We start from the raw sequence: 17,809 nt of genomic DNA on the forward strand, positions 1-17,809 counted from the left end.
TAATAATGTGGGCACACTGGAAGATATAACAATGTGCACACAGACATTGTAATAGGCGCCCGCCGGAACATGCCCTAATAACATGCGCATGCAGGAACATACTGTAATAATGTGGGCACACTGGAACATATCGTAATAATGTGGTGTGAGGGACGAGGGAGACTCCATTCTGGATTTATGAATTCAGGCCCCATAGATTATCCAAAGATCTCCCGTCACCCCTGAAATGTGGCCGCCACCTATGGGAAAAGTACACAGTTCCCAAAGAAGCAAACCGTCTGCCATTGTTGCGTGTACTTGTCCTGTGTGATGCGACCCACAAGTCGGTAGCTGAAACAATACAAAAGGGGAACACATGGGGAAACAGTTACAACGGTGGGCCCTGCATTAGGGAACGGGGAAGTGGAGACCTCCTGAACACTCCTAACGTTCCTTATACAGGCTCCTCACCTGTCGCCGAGCAGGATACCTGAATCCCTCACTATCCCTGCACCTATCCCTTACTAGGGAACTGGATAGTGCAGACACTGGTCCCACCGCTGTACTAATATAACACCAGGGAAAATACAACAAACGGGGGAAAACAACAAAACACTTATCTTTCTCTGCTGCAGACACCGGGCAGCAGCGCTCAGCACAAGATCAGCTTTCAGCAGTGGCTCAACACCTCAGAGCCAGCTGCTACCTTCACCGTTTTCTCTGCTACAGACACGGGGCAGCAGAGATCAGCACCAGATCAGCTTTCAGCAGTGGCTAAGGACCTCAGAGCCAGCTGCTAACTTCACCATGGTTGGAAGCCACTAAGGACCTGCTATAACCAACATCAGCTGATACACCAGGTGACCTTATATAGGAAAGGGGGAATGGTCACCATCAGCAGAGAAAACAAATGTAACAACCTCAGTGACCACCGGGGGCAAAAGGTATAGCAAAGTGAAACTATCAAGACGTAATAACACCTGTGGCCACTGGGGGCAAAAACCCATATTAACCCCCCAATGGCCTAAAAGGAAAAAAAGGGTTTAAATGAGGGAATCCAGAATCTGACACAGATCCAAGAATTGGACTGTGACAGCCATTTGGCCAGTGAATTAGAGGCCACATGTTAATGAAGGCAAAGAGGAGCAGAGCTAGGACCCCCTGCTGTCTTTTGTGCAAGGCAACCAACATCAAAGCAAACTCTAGACCGCATGTCACCGACACATAGAGATGGATTATGAAAGTACCGTGAATCTCAGGGTTAAGTCCAAGGTATCACCAGAACCCTGGGAGCCCTCCGCACGCACTCCTGCATCTCATATTTCTATATCAGTCCCGGATACCAAGCTATCGAGACTGGCTCTCCAGAATCACTTAGCCGACCCAAGTTTGGACTCTATCGGTGCAGCCACAACGAACCAGCTGAGATGTCAGTCGTCTCATTTGAATCTCCCACCAGGGCCGCCATCAGGGCATTACTGTCCTGACTGGCAATATTTAAAGCCGTCAGCCAATAGGAGGCTGGCAGCTCACGTCAGCGCGCAGGTCGCTGATGTCATTGTCATTCAACGCCGTGGGCGCGCTTTCAGCCTGGAGGGAAGATCGCTCGCCACAGGAACGCGGCAAGGTAAGGAGAGTTTTGGGGTTTTTTTTATTGAAAGCGGCAAGCTGGTAGGATGGAGACGTGTCCATCCTGCCGGGGGCAAGATGAAAGATATGGGGGCAGGATTCGAGACACGGGGCAGGATGAAAGATATAGGGGCAGGATTGGCGACACGGGGCATGATGTGAGACAGGAGCAGGATGAAAGATGGGGGCAGGATTGGAGACATGGTGGCAGGATTGGAGACAGATGGTGAAGGTTCGTGGGACAGATGAGATCATATGGGGCAGAATGGATACTCATGAGGGCAGGATGAGAGAACATATGGCTGGAGCCAGGAATGAGACACACGAGGGCCAGATGGGGGATATTACCACCATATTGGCTAATTAAGGGATTATTACTGCAGTGATGTATTTATTTTTTTGAGTATACTGTTTTAAATGGGGGGCGGTCCTGTTACTGAGTAGAGTGATACTATGTTGCCTTTTTTTCTTCATCTGGTGTAGTGTAGAAGTTGGGGAAAAAATAATGTGTTCTGCAAGCGGAGCTCTAGATAACTGTTATTTCCTGAAGAGACGAGCCCTGGCTGGAAGACGTGATGGCGGTCTGTGCTGGATGAAGATGAAAGACTTCACCTAGAGGCGTCACTGGTGAGTCAGTGTGTTACATATACACTGACACTATACACTGTATACTATATACAGCGGTCCTGTGTACAATGTCACCAGTGATCACTGTATTACCTTTACACTGACACTGCATACTAAGTACAGATCTCCTGTGTATAATGGCACATGTGATATTAGTATTGTGGTTTTTTTTTATTACTGATCAGTATTGTAGTAGTCAGTCACAAAGTGGTGGTAATATGTTGTCCAGCCATGGTGTGGTAGTATTTGTTCCTTGTATGTGGTATTATTGGTCACTATGTGGTGGTAATATGTGGTCTGGTCATGGTGTGGCGGTATTTGTCCCTTGTATGTGATACTAGCTGAAGACCCCGGCGCTGCCCGGGCATAGTAACTAACTGTGGTTAGTTATAACAAATTATAATTATCCTCCATCCCATAGTCCCGTGCCCATATACCCATCACACATCCTCTATCCCATAGGCCCGTGCCCATATACCCATCATACATATCCCATGTACCCATCACACATCCTCCATCCCATAGTCCCGTGCCCATATACCCATCACACATATTCTCCATCCCATAGTCCTGTGCACATATACCCATCATAAATATCCTCCATCCCATAGTCCCATGCCCATATACCCATCATACATATCCTCCATCCCATAGTCCAGTGCCCATATACCCATCATACATATTCTCCATCCCATTGTCCCGTGCCCATATACCCATCACACATCCTCTATCCCATAGGCCCGTGCCCATATACCCATCATACATATCCCATAGTCGAGTGCCCATGTACCCATCACACATCCATCCCATAGTCCCGTGCCCATATACCCATCACACATCCTCCATCCCATAGTCCCGTGCCCATATACCCATCATACATATCCTCCATCCCATAGTCCAGTGCCCATATACCCATCATACATATTCTCCATCCCGTAGTCCCGTGCCCATATACCCATCATACATATCCTCCATCCCATAGTCCCGTGCCCATATACCCATCACACATATTCTCCATCCCATAGTCCTGTGCACATATACCCATCATAAATATCCTCCATCCCATAGTCCTGTGCACATATACCCATCATGCACATCCTCCATCCCATAGTCCTGTGCACATATACCCATCATAAATATCCTCCATCCCATAGTCCTGTGCACATATACCCATCATACATCCTCCATCTCATAGTCCCGTGCCCATATACCCATCATACATATCCTCCATCCCATAGTCCTGTGCCCATATACCCATCATACATATTCGCCATCCCATAGTCGAGTGCCCATATACCCATCATACATATCTGCCATCCCATAGTCCCGTGCCCATATACCCGTCATACACATCCTCCATCCCATAGTCCCATGCCCATATACCCATCATACATATCCTCCATCCCATAGTCCCATGCCCATATACCCATCATACATCCTCCATTCCATAGTCAACCATTATGACATCATAATGAGCGACGGGGCTTGCAACCTATGATGACATCAGCGTCGCCATGGCAACCATTGTGACATCATAATGGGGGGCGGGGCTTGATACGCACACTGTTTCCCCAGTATGTAGATAGGGGCATTGACATAATGAGGGGCGGGGCTTAACGCGCACACACTTTTTCCCCAGTATGTAGATAGGGGCAAAATTGTTTGGTGAATTGGAATGCGCGGGGTTAAAATTTCGCCTCACAACATAGCTTAGGACGCTCTCGGGGTCCAGACGTGTGACTGTACCAAATTTTGTGGCTGTAGCTGCGACGGTGCGGATGCCTATCCGGACATACACACACACTTTGAGCTTTATATATATTAGATTATTCGGTCACTGGTGGTAATATGTGATCTGGACATGGTGTGGCGGTATTTGTTCTTTGTATGTTGCATTATAGGTCACTATGTGGTGGTAATATGTGGTCTGGTCATGGTGTGGCGGTATTTGTTCTTTGTATGTTGCATTATAGGTCACTATGTGGTGGTAATATGTGGTCTGGTCATGGTGTAGTGGTATTTGTTCTTTGTATGTTGCATTATTGGTCACTGTGGTGGTAATATGGTGTCTGGTCATGGTGCGGGTGGTATTTGTTCTTTGTATGTTGCATTATAGGTCACTGGTGGTAATATGTGGTCTGGTCATGGTGTATTGGTATTTGTTCTTTGTATGTTGCATTATAGGTCACTATGTGGTGGTAATATGTGGTCTGGTCATGGTGTATTGGTATTTGTTCTTTGTATGTTGCATTATAGGTCACTATGTGGTGGTAATATGTGGTCTGGTCATGGTGTATTGGTATTTGTTCTTTGTATGTTGCATTATAGGTCACTATGTGGTGGTAATATGTGGTCTGGTCATGGTGTATTGGTATTTGTTCTTTGTATGTTGCATTATTGGTCACTATGTGGTGGTAATATGTGGTCTGGTCATGGTGCGGTGGTATTTGTTCTTTGTATGTTGCATTATAGGTCACTATGTGGTGGTAATATGTGGTCTGGTCATGGTGTATTGGTATTTGTTCTTTGTATGTTGCATTATAGGTCACTATGTGGTGGTAATATGTGGTCTGGTCATGGTGTATTGGTATTTGTTCTTTGTATGTTGCATTATTGGTCACTGTGGTGGTAATATGGTGTCTGGTAATGGTGCGGTGGTATTTGTCCCTATTGTGAGATATTATTGGTCATTTTAAAAATATATCTAAATTGTATTGTATATTTCAACAAATATTTAATAGGGTAGAGTAGAGCTCGGCTAAAAGAGTCTACCGTTTAGTAGAAAACACCGTGTGCACTACTGTAGTGGTGCCAAGTTAGGTTCCCAAACCATATATGATAAAATGAAAACCTGGCACTCCACTTCATGCTTGGTGCGGCAGTTTATTGTAGTCCCAGAAAACGTTCCGGTCAGTATAGACCTTCATCAGTTACGTGCTGGTATGTTTGAAAGTAGCTTGAAGGAGGGCGCTCTTTATGTTGTTCACTGATAACGCCAGTCATCAAATGGTCAGAAGGCTGCTGTGACGCAGGATAATCAGCGCGGCCTGGTCCTCCTGGACGGGGGTAAACACACAGACAAGCTGATATTTTCAACTATTAAGCTTATCCTGACAATTTGATTACTGATGAAGGTCTATACTGACCGGAACGTTTTCTGGGACGACAATAAACTGCCGCACCAAGCATGAAGTGGAGTGCCAGGTTTTAATTTTATTATAAAACTGTCTCCCGTGTCGTGATGGCGGCCGAAACAAGAGCTGCCGGCTGTATGTGTGATCTGGTGATGGAACTGTTAATGTGTGATTGGTGAGAAGTGGGGCTGTGGACAGTTCGAGGGGTGGAGTCTCAAGGGGGCCCCGAAAAATTCCTAGTGGCAGCCCTGCCTCCCACTAGGAAGTTATCACCCATCCCAGATACTGGGAATTGTTTCAGCCAAGAGAATTCAGTCCAACCCCGAGGGGTGGAAGCCATGTCACGTCCCGTGTGGAGACGGACCAGAAACTACGGAAGTACCTGTGGACTCAAGCGCTTCCCTGGGGCCCATATGCTAAAAGACACGGCAACGTGACGGGTGTTATTGGGGGATCCTGGGACTGGTGATATATACACCGCCCTCACTGCAGAGTGCTGATAACCAGCACGTGACAGGGCAGCCTCTCCGGCGACTACTTATCCTAGGTGCAGTTCCCTGACTGACCACAGGGTAATGGGGGCACCAGAGAGCTGTGATTGTGTAAGCTCCTTCACAGATTAGTGACGGCGGGGGGATATGTCCTCTCGAGTGTTGTTTCCTTACATGTGGGCACGCTTGAAGATATAATGCGCACACAGATACATTGTAATAGAGGCCCACCGGAACATGCCGTAATGGCAGGCGCCTGCCGGAACATGCCGTAATGGCAGGCGCCTGCCGGAACATGCCGTAATGGCAGGCGCCTGCCGGGACATACCGTAATAGCAGGCGCACTGGAACATACCGTAATAGCAGGCACCTGCTGGGACATACCGCAATGGCAGGCGCGCTGGAACATGCCGTAATAGCAGGCACCTGCCGGGACATACCGTAATAGCAGGCGCACTGGAACATACCGTAATGGCAGGCGCCTGCCGGGACATACCGTAATAGCAGGCGCACTGGAACATACCGTAATAGCAGGCACCTGCCGGGACATACCGTAATAGCAGGCGCACTGGAACATACCGTAATGGCAGGCACCTGCCGGGACATACCGTAATAGCAGGCGCACTGGAACATACCGTAATGGCAGGCGCACTGGAACATACCGTAATGGCAGGTGCACTGGAACATGCCGTAATGGCAGGTGCACTGGAACATGGCGTAATGGCAGGCGCACTGGAACATGCCGTAATGGCAGGCGCACTGGAACATGCCGTAATGGCAGGCGCACTGGAACATGCCGTAATGGCAGGCGCACTGGAACATGCCGTAATGGCAGGCGCACTGGAACATGCCGTAATGGCAGGCGCACTGGAACATGCCGTAATGGCAGGCGCACTGGAACATGCCGTAATAACAGGCGCACTGGAACATACCGTAATAGCAGGCGCACTGGAACATGCCGTAATAACGTGCAGATGTTGACTATAATAATACAGTGATGGAGGATGGGGGCTTAGCTGGGTGATATATGATGGCAGTAATAGTACCTCGGTGTTATTACAGGTCGCCCCTTCGCCGGTTACGCCCTATTTGCTCACAGTTACAGTAGTTGGACGGGTCGGACGCTTCATCTGGAGGATCTGTACGTCTGTCCACAGTTCAGAGGTCAGTGACCAGGGATCCCCCTATAATGATATGTACAGAACTCAAAAAATAATGGGGCAGGACTCTACCACTGTATTATATGGGGGGAGCAGTCCGGTGAGGGGGCAGGACTCCACCACTGTATTATATGGGGGGAGCAGTCCGGTGAGGGGGCAGGACTCCACCACTGTATTACATAGGGGGAGCAGTCCGCAGAGGGGGCCAGGACTCTACCACTGTATTATATGGGGGGAGCAGTCCGTGGAGGGGGCAGGACTCTACCACTGTATTACATGGGGGGAGCAGTCTGGAGGGGGCAGGACTCTACCACTGTATTACATGGGGGGAGCAGTCCGCAGAGGGGGCCAGGACTCTACCACTGTATTACATGGGGGGAGCAGTCCGCAGAGGGGGCCAGGACTCTACCACTGTATTATATGGGGGGAGCAGTCCGGTGAGGGGGCAGGACTCTACCACTATTATATGGGGGAAGCAGTCTGCAGAGAGGGCAGGACTCTACCACTGTATTATATGGGGGGAGCAGTCCGTGGAGAGGGCAGGACTCTACCACTGTATTACATGGGGGGGAGCAGTCCGGTGAGGGGGCAGGACACTACCACTGTATTACATGGGGGGGAGCAGTCCGGTGAGGGGGCAGGACTCCACCACTGTATTACATAGGGGGAGCAGTCCGGTGAGGGGGCAGGACTCCACCACTGTATTATATGGGGGAAGCAGTCCGTGGAGTGGGCAGGACTCTACCACTGTATTATATGGGGGGAGCAGTCCATGGAGGGGGCAGGACTCTACCACTGTAATACATGGGGGGAGCAGTCCGGTGAGGGGGCAGGACTCTACCACTGTATTATATGGGGGGAGCAGTCTGGTGAGGGGGCAGGACTCCACCACTGTATTATATGGGGGGAGCAGTCCGCAGAGGGGGCCAGGACTCTACCACTGTATTATATGGGGGGAGCAGTCCGTGGAGGGGGCAGGACTCTACCACTGTATTACATGGGGGGAGCAGTCTGGAGGGGGCAGAACTCTACCACTGTATTATATGGGGGGAGCAGTCTGGTGAGGGGGCAGGACTCTACCACTGTATTATATGGGGGGAGCAGTCCGCAGAGGGGGCCAGGACTCTACCACTGTATTATATGGGGGGAGCAGTCCGCAGAGGGGGCCAGGACTCTACCACTGTATTATATGGGGGGAGCAGTCCGTGGAGGGGGCAGGACTCTACCACTGTATTACATGGGGGGAGCAGTCTGGAGGGGGCAGGACTCTACCACTGTATTATATGGGGGAGCAGTCCATGGAGAGGGCAGGACTCTACCACTGTATTATATGGGGGGAGCAGTCCGTGGAGAGGGCAGGACTCTACCACTGTAATACATGGGGGGAGCAGTCCGGTGAGGGGGCAGGACTACCACTGTATTATATGGGGGGAGCAGTCCGCAGAGGGGGCCAGGACTCTACCACTGTATTACATGGGGGGAGCAGTCTGGAGGGGGCAGAACTCTACCACTGTATTACATGGGGGGAGCAGTCCGCAGAGGGGGCCAGGACTCTACCACTGTATTATATGGGGGGAGCAGTCTGTGGAGGGGGCAGGACTCTACCACTGTATTATATGGGGGGAGCAGTCTGGTGAGGGGGCAGGACTCTACCACTGTATTACATGGGGGGAGCAGTCCGGTGAGGGGGCAGGACTCTACCACTGTATTATATGGGGGGAGCAGTCCGTGGAGGGGGCAGGACTCTACCACTGTATTATATGGGGGGAGCAGTCTGTGAAGGGGGCAGGACTCTACCACTGTATTATATGGGGGGAGCAGTCTGGTGAGGGGGCAGGACTCTACCACTGTATTATATGGGGGGAGCAGTCCGGTGAGGGGGCAGGACTCTATCACTGTATTATATGGGGGGAGCAGTCTGGTGAGGGGGCAGGACTCTACCACTGTATTATATGGGGGGAGCAGTCTGTGAAGGGGGCAGGACTCTACCACTGTATTATATGGGGGGAGCAGTCCGGTGAGGGGGCAGGACTCTACCACTGTATTACATGGGGGAAGCAGTCCGGTGAGGGGGCAGGACTCTATCACTGTATTATATGGGGGGAGCAGTCTGGTGAGGGGGCAGGACTCTACCACTGTATTACATGGGGGAAGCAGTCCGGTGAGGGGGCAGGACTCTATCACTGTATTATATGGGGGGAGCAGTCTGGTGAGGGGGCAGGACTCTACCACTGTATTATATGGGGGAAGCAGTCCGGTGAGGGGGCAGGACTCTATCACTGTATTATATGGGGGGAGCAGTCTGGTGAGGGGGCAGGACTCTACCACTGTATTATATGGGGGAAGCAGTCCGGTGAGGGGGCAGGACTCTACCACTGTATTACATGGGGGAAGCAGTCCGGTGAGGGGGCAGGACTCTATCACTGTATTATATGGGGGGAGCAGTCTGGTGAGGGGGCAGGACTCTACCACTGTATTATATGGGGGGAGCAGTCTGGTGAGGGGGCACGACTCTACCACTGTATTACATGGGGGAAGCAGTCCGGTGAGGGGGCAGGACACTACCACTGTATTACATGGGGGAAGCAGTCCGGTGAGGGGGCAGGACTCTACCACTGTATTATATGGGGGGAGCAGTCCGGTGAGGGGGCAGGACTCTATCACTGTATTATATGGGGGGAGCAGTCTGGTGAGGGGGCAGGACTCTACCACTGTATTATATGGGGGGAGCAGTCTGTGAAGGGGGCAGGACTCTACCACTGTATTATATGGGGGGAGCAGTCCGGTGAGGGGGCAGGACTCTACCACTGTATTACATGGGGGAAGCAGTCCGGTGAGGGGGCAGGACTCTACCACTGTATTATATGGGGGGAGCAGTCTGGTGAGGGGGCAGGACTCTACCACTGTATTACATGGGGGAAGCAGTCCGGTGAGGGGGCCAGGACTCTACCACTGTATTATATGGGGGGAGCAGTCTGTGGAGGGGGCAGGACTCTATCACTGTATTATATGGGGGGAGCAGTCTGGTGAGGGGGCAGGACTCTACCACTGTATTATATGGGGGGAGCAGTCCGGTGAGGGGGCAGGACTCTACCACTGTATTTTATGGGGGGGGGGGATGGTACACGGTAAGGCGGTGACTATTGATGTTTCTTTCGGACAGGTCGCGGTCTGGGGAGGCAGCTGATGATACGAGTGGCACAGGTGAGTGAGTGGCGGTGTCTTGAGGGAGGTTATTTTGCAGTTATCAGGGGTCACGTGACTATTATTGGTAGCGATTATGTGACGTCTCCATCGGTCTGCACCATTAGTCTGTGCAGGGGGAGATGCGGATCTGTACTGCCAGTATATGGCTGCCAGTGGCCTGTTATCACCTCCGCCCATGTCACTTTACAGGAAGGAGTGAAGTCCGGCTGCTCTCAGATCCACCTTTCCGTGCTGAAGTGGAACATTCCGGCTATCAGCCTCTATCGGTCCCTGGGGGCGGAGAATCTGACAGAAGAGCCCGGCTACCAAGTCATGAGCTTCCAGGAGGAGGCGCTGAGGAACCTGGCAAAGGAGGAGCCTCAATGATGGACATGAGGGGCTGACCCACACCAAGATCCCCGATGTGTAACACCGAGTGTGGGATTGCCACATCCATAGTAAGAAAGGGGCAAGAAGCGAAGCCTTGGGGTCCAGACATTAACTGAGCCGTGGTCATCAGACCCAGATTGCTTACATTCTCTGTGCTGCTGTTAGTGAAGGGCCGATCACGATATTAGTGTAAATAATATCCTGACCTCTCAAGAGAGTCTTGTTACTGGCTTCAGAAGATACAAAACAAGTCCGAGAGGGTAACGGGCCCCACACCACACATGGAGAGCAGGGAGAGGGTAACAGGCCCCACACCACACATGGAGAGCAGGGAGAGAGTAACAGGCCCCACGTCACACATGGAGAGCAGGGAGAGAGTAACAGGCCCCACACTACACATGGAGAGCAGGGAGAGAGTAACAGGCCCCACACCACACATGGAGAGCAGGGAGAGGGTAACAGGCCCCACACCACACATGGAGAGGGTAACAGGCCCCACACCACACATGGAGAGCAGGGAGAGGGTAACAGGCCCCACGTCACACGTGGAGAGCAGGGAGAGAGTAACAGGCCCCACACCACACATGGAGAGCAGGGAGAGGGTAACAGGCCCCACACCACACATGGAGAGCAGGGAGAGGGTAACAGGCCCCACACCACACATGGAGAGGGTAACAGGCCCCACACCACACATGGAGAGCAGGGAGAGGGTAACAGGCCCCACGTCACACGTGGAGAGCAGGGAGAGAGTAACAGGCCCCACACCACACATGGAGAGGGTAACAGGCCCCACACCACACATGGAGAGCAGGGAGAGAGTAACAGGCCCCACACCACACATGGAGAGCAGGGAGAGGGTAACAGGCCCCACACCACACATGGAGAGCAGGGAGAGGGTAACAGGCCCCACACCACACATGGAGAGCAGGGAGAGGGTAACAGGCCCCACACCACACATGGAGAGCAGGGAGAGAGTAACAGGCCCCACACCACACATGGAGAGGGTAACAGGCCCCACGCCACACATGGACAGCAGGGAGAGAGTAACAGGCCCCACGTCACACATGGAGAGCAGGGAGAGGGTAACAGGCCCCACACCACACATGGAGAGCAGGGAGAGGGTAACAGGCCCCACACCACACATGGAGAGCAGGGAGAGGGTAACAGGCCCCACACCACACATGGAGAGCAGGGAGAGGGTAACAGGCCCCACGTCACACGTGGAGAGCAGGGAGAGAGTAACAGGCCCCACACCACACATGGAGAGGGTAACAGGCCCCACACCACACATGGAGAGCAGGGAGAGAGTAACAGGCCCCACACCACACATGGAGAGCAGGGAGAGAGTAACAGGCCGCACACCACACATGGAGAGCAGGGAGAGGGTAACAGGCCCCACACCACACATGGAGAGCAGGGAGAGGGTAACAGGCCCCACACCACACATGGAGAGCAGGGAGAGGGTAACAGGCCCCACACCACACATGGAGAGCAGGGAGAGAGTAACAGGCCCCACACCACACATGGAGAGGGTAACAGGCCCCACGCCACACATGGACAGCAGGGAGAGAGTAACAGGCCCCACACCACACATGGAGAGCAGGGAGAGAGTAACAGGCCCCACACCACACATGGAGAGCAGGGAGAGAGTAACAGGCCCCACCCCACACATGGAGAGCAGGGAGAGAGTAACAGGCCCCACGCCACACATGGAGAGCAGGGAGAGAGTAACAGGTCCCACACTACACATGGAGAGAAGGGAGAGAGTAACAGGCCCCACACTACACATGGAGAGGGTAACAGGCCCCACGCCACACATGGAGAGGGTAACAGGCCCCACGCCACACATGGAGAGCAGGGAGAGAGTAACAGGTCCCACACTACACATGGAGAGCAGAGAGAGTAACAGGTCCCACGCTACACATGGAGAGCAGAGAGAGTAACAGGCCCCACACCTCACATGGAGAGCAGGGAGAGAGTAACAGGCCCCACACCACACATGGAGAGCAGGGACACAGTAACAGATCCCACACTACACATGGAGAGCAGAGAGAGTAACAGGTCCCACGCTACACATGGAGAGCAGAGAGAGTAACAGGCCCCACGCAACACATGGAGAGCAGGGAGAGAGTAACAGGCCCCACGCTACACATGGAGAGCAGGGAGAGAGTAACAGGCCCCACGCTACACATGGAGAACAAGGAGAGAGTAACAGGCCCCACACCACACATGGAGAGCAGGAAGAGAGTAACAGGCCCACACTACACATGGAGAGCTAGGAGAGTAACAGGCCCCACACTACACATGGAGAGCAGAGAGAGAGTAACAGGCCCCACGCTACACATGGAGAGTAGAAGGACCCACACTACACATGAGAACAGAGAGTGAGTAACAGGTCCAGCACGACACATGCAGGGATGGGAGAGAATAACAGGTGTAGTGCAGCAGAGTTGGTGCAGCTTGACAGACAGGCAATGATTACAGGAAAGGTCAAAACAAAGTGTCTTTTTATGTCTAACGTACTCACAAAACAAAATGGTATCCTCCTGATCGCAGCTGGGAATCAAGACAGTCCGTATCAGAGACTTGTTGTTGTGGGCAACTGCACCACTGTTATGCTGAGGTGTGCCAGGCCTTTTGGCTTTGCTTGGCTCTGTGTTACTTCACACAGGCTGAGCCTTGCAGAGTCACCTGCTCAGCAGTTTGCAAACCAAAACTTACACACCCAACACTTTGCTGGAGGGTTTTTAAATGGAATTTGTGGCCATGGGCCACTTGTAAGACCCGGCTGGAGGGAGAGAACCGCACCACTACCATCCTTTAGAATGCTCCAAAAATAATAGTGCGTGCTGGATTTTCTTAAATCTGCCTTGGCCAAGTAGCTTGTCCAAGACCAAACTTACTTTTTTTTGCACTGCAATCACAGCTATCTCTGTGACTGCGATGCACTCCAGAGGTCTTAATATTCTATGTGCATCCTGGGAGATACACAACGACCCTCATAAATCCAGACCAGTTCAAACTTGTGGGGTTGAACACTTGTCACCATAGAGGGGGCCCGTGACAGGTCAACCACATTTCCCTGCGACTTTCCCGCCTGATGTTTCACTGAAAAACTGAAGTTTTATAGAGACAGGACCCATCTGGTGACCCGAGCACTCCTTTCCTTTGCATTTCTCATCCAGACGAAGGGTGAATGGTCTGTTACTAAACGAAACTGGCGAACGAGCGTAGGGACTCCAAGGCCCTCTTAATCGCCAAGCACTCCTCCGCTATGCTATAATTCTTCTCTGCCGGGATCGGTTTCCTGCTCAAGTAGGTGACTGGATGCTCTTCCCCATTCAGCTCTTGCGACAGCACCGCTCCTTGGCCTACCTCTGAGGCATCGTACGTACGATGAAGGTTTTACTGAAGTTGGGGGTTGATGAGGACTGGCTGTCCACACACTGACTTCTGGGACTGGAATGCTTCCTCCGCTTGAGGATTCCACCGGACCGTGACCATAACCGACTTCTCACCATTTAAACAGGTCAGTTAGGGGTGCCGATCTCCCAGCAAAATAGGGTAGAAACCAGCAGTAGTACCCAATGATGCCGAGTAACACCCTTACCTGTTCGGTAACGTCTTGGGCCAGTTTTGGATGGCCTTAATCTTATTTGATTGGGGTTTGATAACCCTTTGGCCAATCACCGGGCTTTCGTGAGTCCTAATGCACATTTTTTGGGGGTTCGCTGTTAACCCCCCATTCCAGCGCTGCTTGTTTGTACCTGGGACAGGTGGATATTCCAGTCTGTAATAAAGATGGCTAGGTCATCTAAATATGCCGATGCATACTTCAGATGAGGCTGTAACACTAGGTCCGTCAGTCTCTGGAATGTAGGTGGAGCTCCATGTAATCCAAAAGGCAAGGCCACATAGAGATAGAGATCCTCTGGCATTATAAAGATGGTCTGTTTCACTGAGACTGCAGAGACCTGTGTGTCGTAAGCGGTGCCTTCCCGCCTCCCACCTATCCCGTAATAACAAAATACCGACAGGCATGGATGGGTGAACAGGTCAGTCACAGTTTATTAATAAGCAGAGAGAGGCAAGAACACTTCGCAACGGACTCAAAGCTGTAAGCCCGCGACCGCTGGGCACGTCGGCTGATGAGAGGTTACGAACCTTGCCCCCTCTACACTACCGCCACGGAGGATCATGTGTATGACCTACACAGGACTCCGACCCCCACACAACATCATTAAGGCCTGTTCAACCCCGTCCTGCAAACTAGTTAAAGATTTCTAGCCCGATATCTGTTAGATGAACGCTGTCCGGTCTCAGGAAGAGTGAGATGTCTTTCTCCAGGTTGTGGTGGTGAACCACGATGCCGTAGTTCTCTTTGACAAACGTTGCCATCTTTGCGTTTATCCTTCTCCTTGACTTGTCGATGGCATTAGGGTCTTTAGCTCCATGCCAGATCGTTCGTGATATTATATTGGACCACACCACCACCATATCTGGTATCAAGCAAACAGCCCGCTTTTCTCCATGTCTACAATCCCCACCCCACAAACTTTCACACCCTCGCAGAAATCTTAAACACCTTGACCTACACTCATTCTCTGAATTCCTCCTTCCTCTCACAGATATAAGTTCCTTACACAATGCAGATGACGCTGCTGCTCTATATAACACCACAATAGCTGCAGCTTTGGAATCTGCTGCCCCACTTACACATACCAAAGCTTGCAAAATCAACAGACAGCCCTGGCACACCAGCCTGACCAAAGAACTGAGGCGAGCTTCCAGGGCTGCTGAGCACAGATGGAAAAGATCCCACTCCAACGAGCACTTCATCGCATTCAAACAGTCCCTCACTACTTTCAAGACCACACTCGCCACAGCTAAACAAACCTACTTCTCATCTAATATCCTCCGTGTCTCACAACCCTAAACAGTTATTGAACACCTTCAATTCTCTCCTCCGTCCCCCAGCACCTCCTCCCTCCCCACTCATCTCAGCTGAAGACTTTGCCTCATTTTTCAAGCAGAAGATTGATAACATCAGAGACAGTTTTGGTCAACAACCCCCTGCCCTACACCTCCAAAACCAACTTCTCCACCATCACAGAAGATCGACTCTCCACTCTACTCTCAAGATCACATCTCACCACCTGTGCACTTGACCCGATCCCATCCCACTTCATCCCAAACCTCACCACAGTCTTCATCCCAACCCTAACCCATCTCTTCAACCTATCACTAACAACTGGTGTTTTCCCCTCAAGCTTTAAACATGCCTCCATCACACCTATCCTCAAAAAGCCCTCTCTTGATCCATCCTCTGCATCTAGCTATCGCCCTATATCACTTCTCCCCTATGCCTCCAAGCTACTGGAACAACACGTCTACCTTGAACTTTCCTCCCATCTCTCTTCTTGCTCCCTCTTCGACCGCTTACAATCTGGCTTCCGGTCACACCACTCCACTGAAACTGCCCTTACTAAGGTCACCAATGACCTCTTAACTGCCAAGAGCAAGCAACACTACTCTGTCCTCCTCCTCCTGTACCTGTCGGCTGCCTTTGACACAGTGGACCATTCCCTATTATTACAGACCCTCTCATCCCTTGGCATCACAGACTTGGCCCTATCCTGGATCTCATCATACCTAACAGACCGGACATTCAGCGTCTCCCACTCGCACACCACCTCCTCACCTCGCCCCCTATCTGTCGGATCCCACAAGGTTCAGTCCTAGGACCCCTGCTCTTCTCCATTTACACCTTTGGCCTGGGACAGCTCATAGAATCTCACGGCTTTCAGTATCATCTCTATGCTGACGACACACAGATCTACATCTCTGGACCAGATATCACCTCCCTACTAACCAGAATCCCTCAATGTCTGTCCACTATTTCATCCTTCTTCTCCACTAGATTTCTGAAACTTAACATGGACAAAACAGAATTCATCATCTTCCCCCATCTCATGTGACCTCTCCAACGAACCTATCCATTAAAGTAAATGGCTGCCCACTCTCCCCAGTCCCACAAGCTCGCTGCCTCGGGGTAATCCTTAACGCTGATCTCCTTCAAACCACACATCCAAGCCCTTTTCACTTCCTGCCGACTTCAACTCAAAAATATTTCACGAATCCGTTCATTCCTCAACCAAAAATCTGCAAAAACCCTAGTCCATGCCCTCATCATCTCTCGCCTTGACTACTGCAACCTCCTGCTCTGTGGCCTCCCCTCGAACACTCTCGCACCCCTCCAATCTATTCTAAACTCTGCTTCCCGACTAATCCACCTGTCTCCCCGCTATTCCCCTGCTTCTCCCCTCTGTCAATCCCTTCACTGGCTCCCCATTGCCCAGAGACTCCAGTACAAAACCCTAACCATGACATACAAAGCCATCCACAACCTGTCTTCTCCATACATCTGTGACCTCGTCTCCCGGTACTTTCCTGCACGCAACCTCCGATCCTCACAAGATCTCCTTCTCTACTCCCCTCTTATCTCCTCTTCCCACAGTCGCATACAAGATTTCTCTCGTGCATCCCCCCTACTCTGGAACTCTCTACCACAACATATCAGACTCTCACCTACCATCGAAACCTTCAAAAAGAGCCTGAAGACCCACCTCTTCCGACAAGCCTATAACTTGCAGTAACCACCGATCGACTAAACCGCTGCACGACCAGCTCTACCCTCGCCTACTGTATTCTCACCCATCCCTTGTAGACTTGTAGATTGTGAGCCTTCGCGGGCAGGGTCCTCTCTCCTCCTGGACCGGTCATGACTCGTTTATTTAACATTATTGTACTTGTTCTTATTATGTATACCCCTCCTTACATGTAAAGCGCCATGGAATAAATGGTGCTTTAACAATAAATAATAATAATAATGTCCGTCTTCATTGTCGTGAATAGCTCCGCACCTGTTGTCTTGCACAAATCATTTCCACCAGCATGTAACACCAATATCAGTGGCCATTTTGCCATTTTAGAAATTTTAACCAACTCTGGGAAGATCTGGTCCCACTGGAGCCCTCTGATGCCTCTACAGTTGACCTCTAGTTGTGGGCAGTAAGAATTCTTACCACCGGGGCGAATCTCTGCTCTTTTGCGCTCCCAATAAATAAAAGAATGTCCCAATACCCAAACTGTGGGCTTATGACCTGTAAGAAACAAGATGTGTTATAGCAGGTCTGGTCTTATGTATCTTGCA

At 51.3% G+C, this 17,809-nt stretch overlaps 1 protein-coding gene across 4 annotated transcripts in view; it reads left to right on the top strand.

Moving 5' to 3' along the window:
* LOC141078054 (thialysine N-epsilon-acetyltransferase-like) overlaps nucleotides 1-17,486 on the top strand; it is a 34,637-nt gene extending 17,151 nt beyond the window's left edge. For 3 of the 4 annotated variants that reach the window (XM_073564861.1, XM_073564860.1, XM_073564859.1), the window contains exons 5-7: nucleotides 6,923-7,024; nucleotides 10,184-10,224; nucleotides 10,417-10,809. In XM_073564861.1, the coding sequence (XP_073420962.1) occupies nucleotides 6,923-7,024; nucleotides 10,184-10,224; nucleotides 10,417-10,593 (320 nt within the window). In that variant the 3' untranslated portion in view covers nucleotides 10,594-10,809. Of the gene's footprint in view, nucleotides 1-6,922; nucleotides 7,025-10,183; nucleotides 10,225-10,416; nucleotides 10,810-17,113 lie in introns of those variants that run through there. The other variant, XR_012227643.1, reaches the window with a different exon arrangement.
* Nucleotides 17,487-17,809: the final 323 nt, after the last annotated feature.

This window comes from Dendrobates tinctorius, unplaced genomic scaffold (assembly GCF_039654945.1).
Source record: "Dendrobates tinctorius isolate UK_male_01 unplaced genomic scaffold, ASM3965494v1 ptg000495l, whole genome shotgun sequence".
In the NCBI taxonomy this organism is placed as follows: Eukaryota; Metazoa; Chordata; class Amphibia; order Anura; family Dendrobatidae; genus Dendrobates; species Dendrobates tinctorius.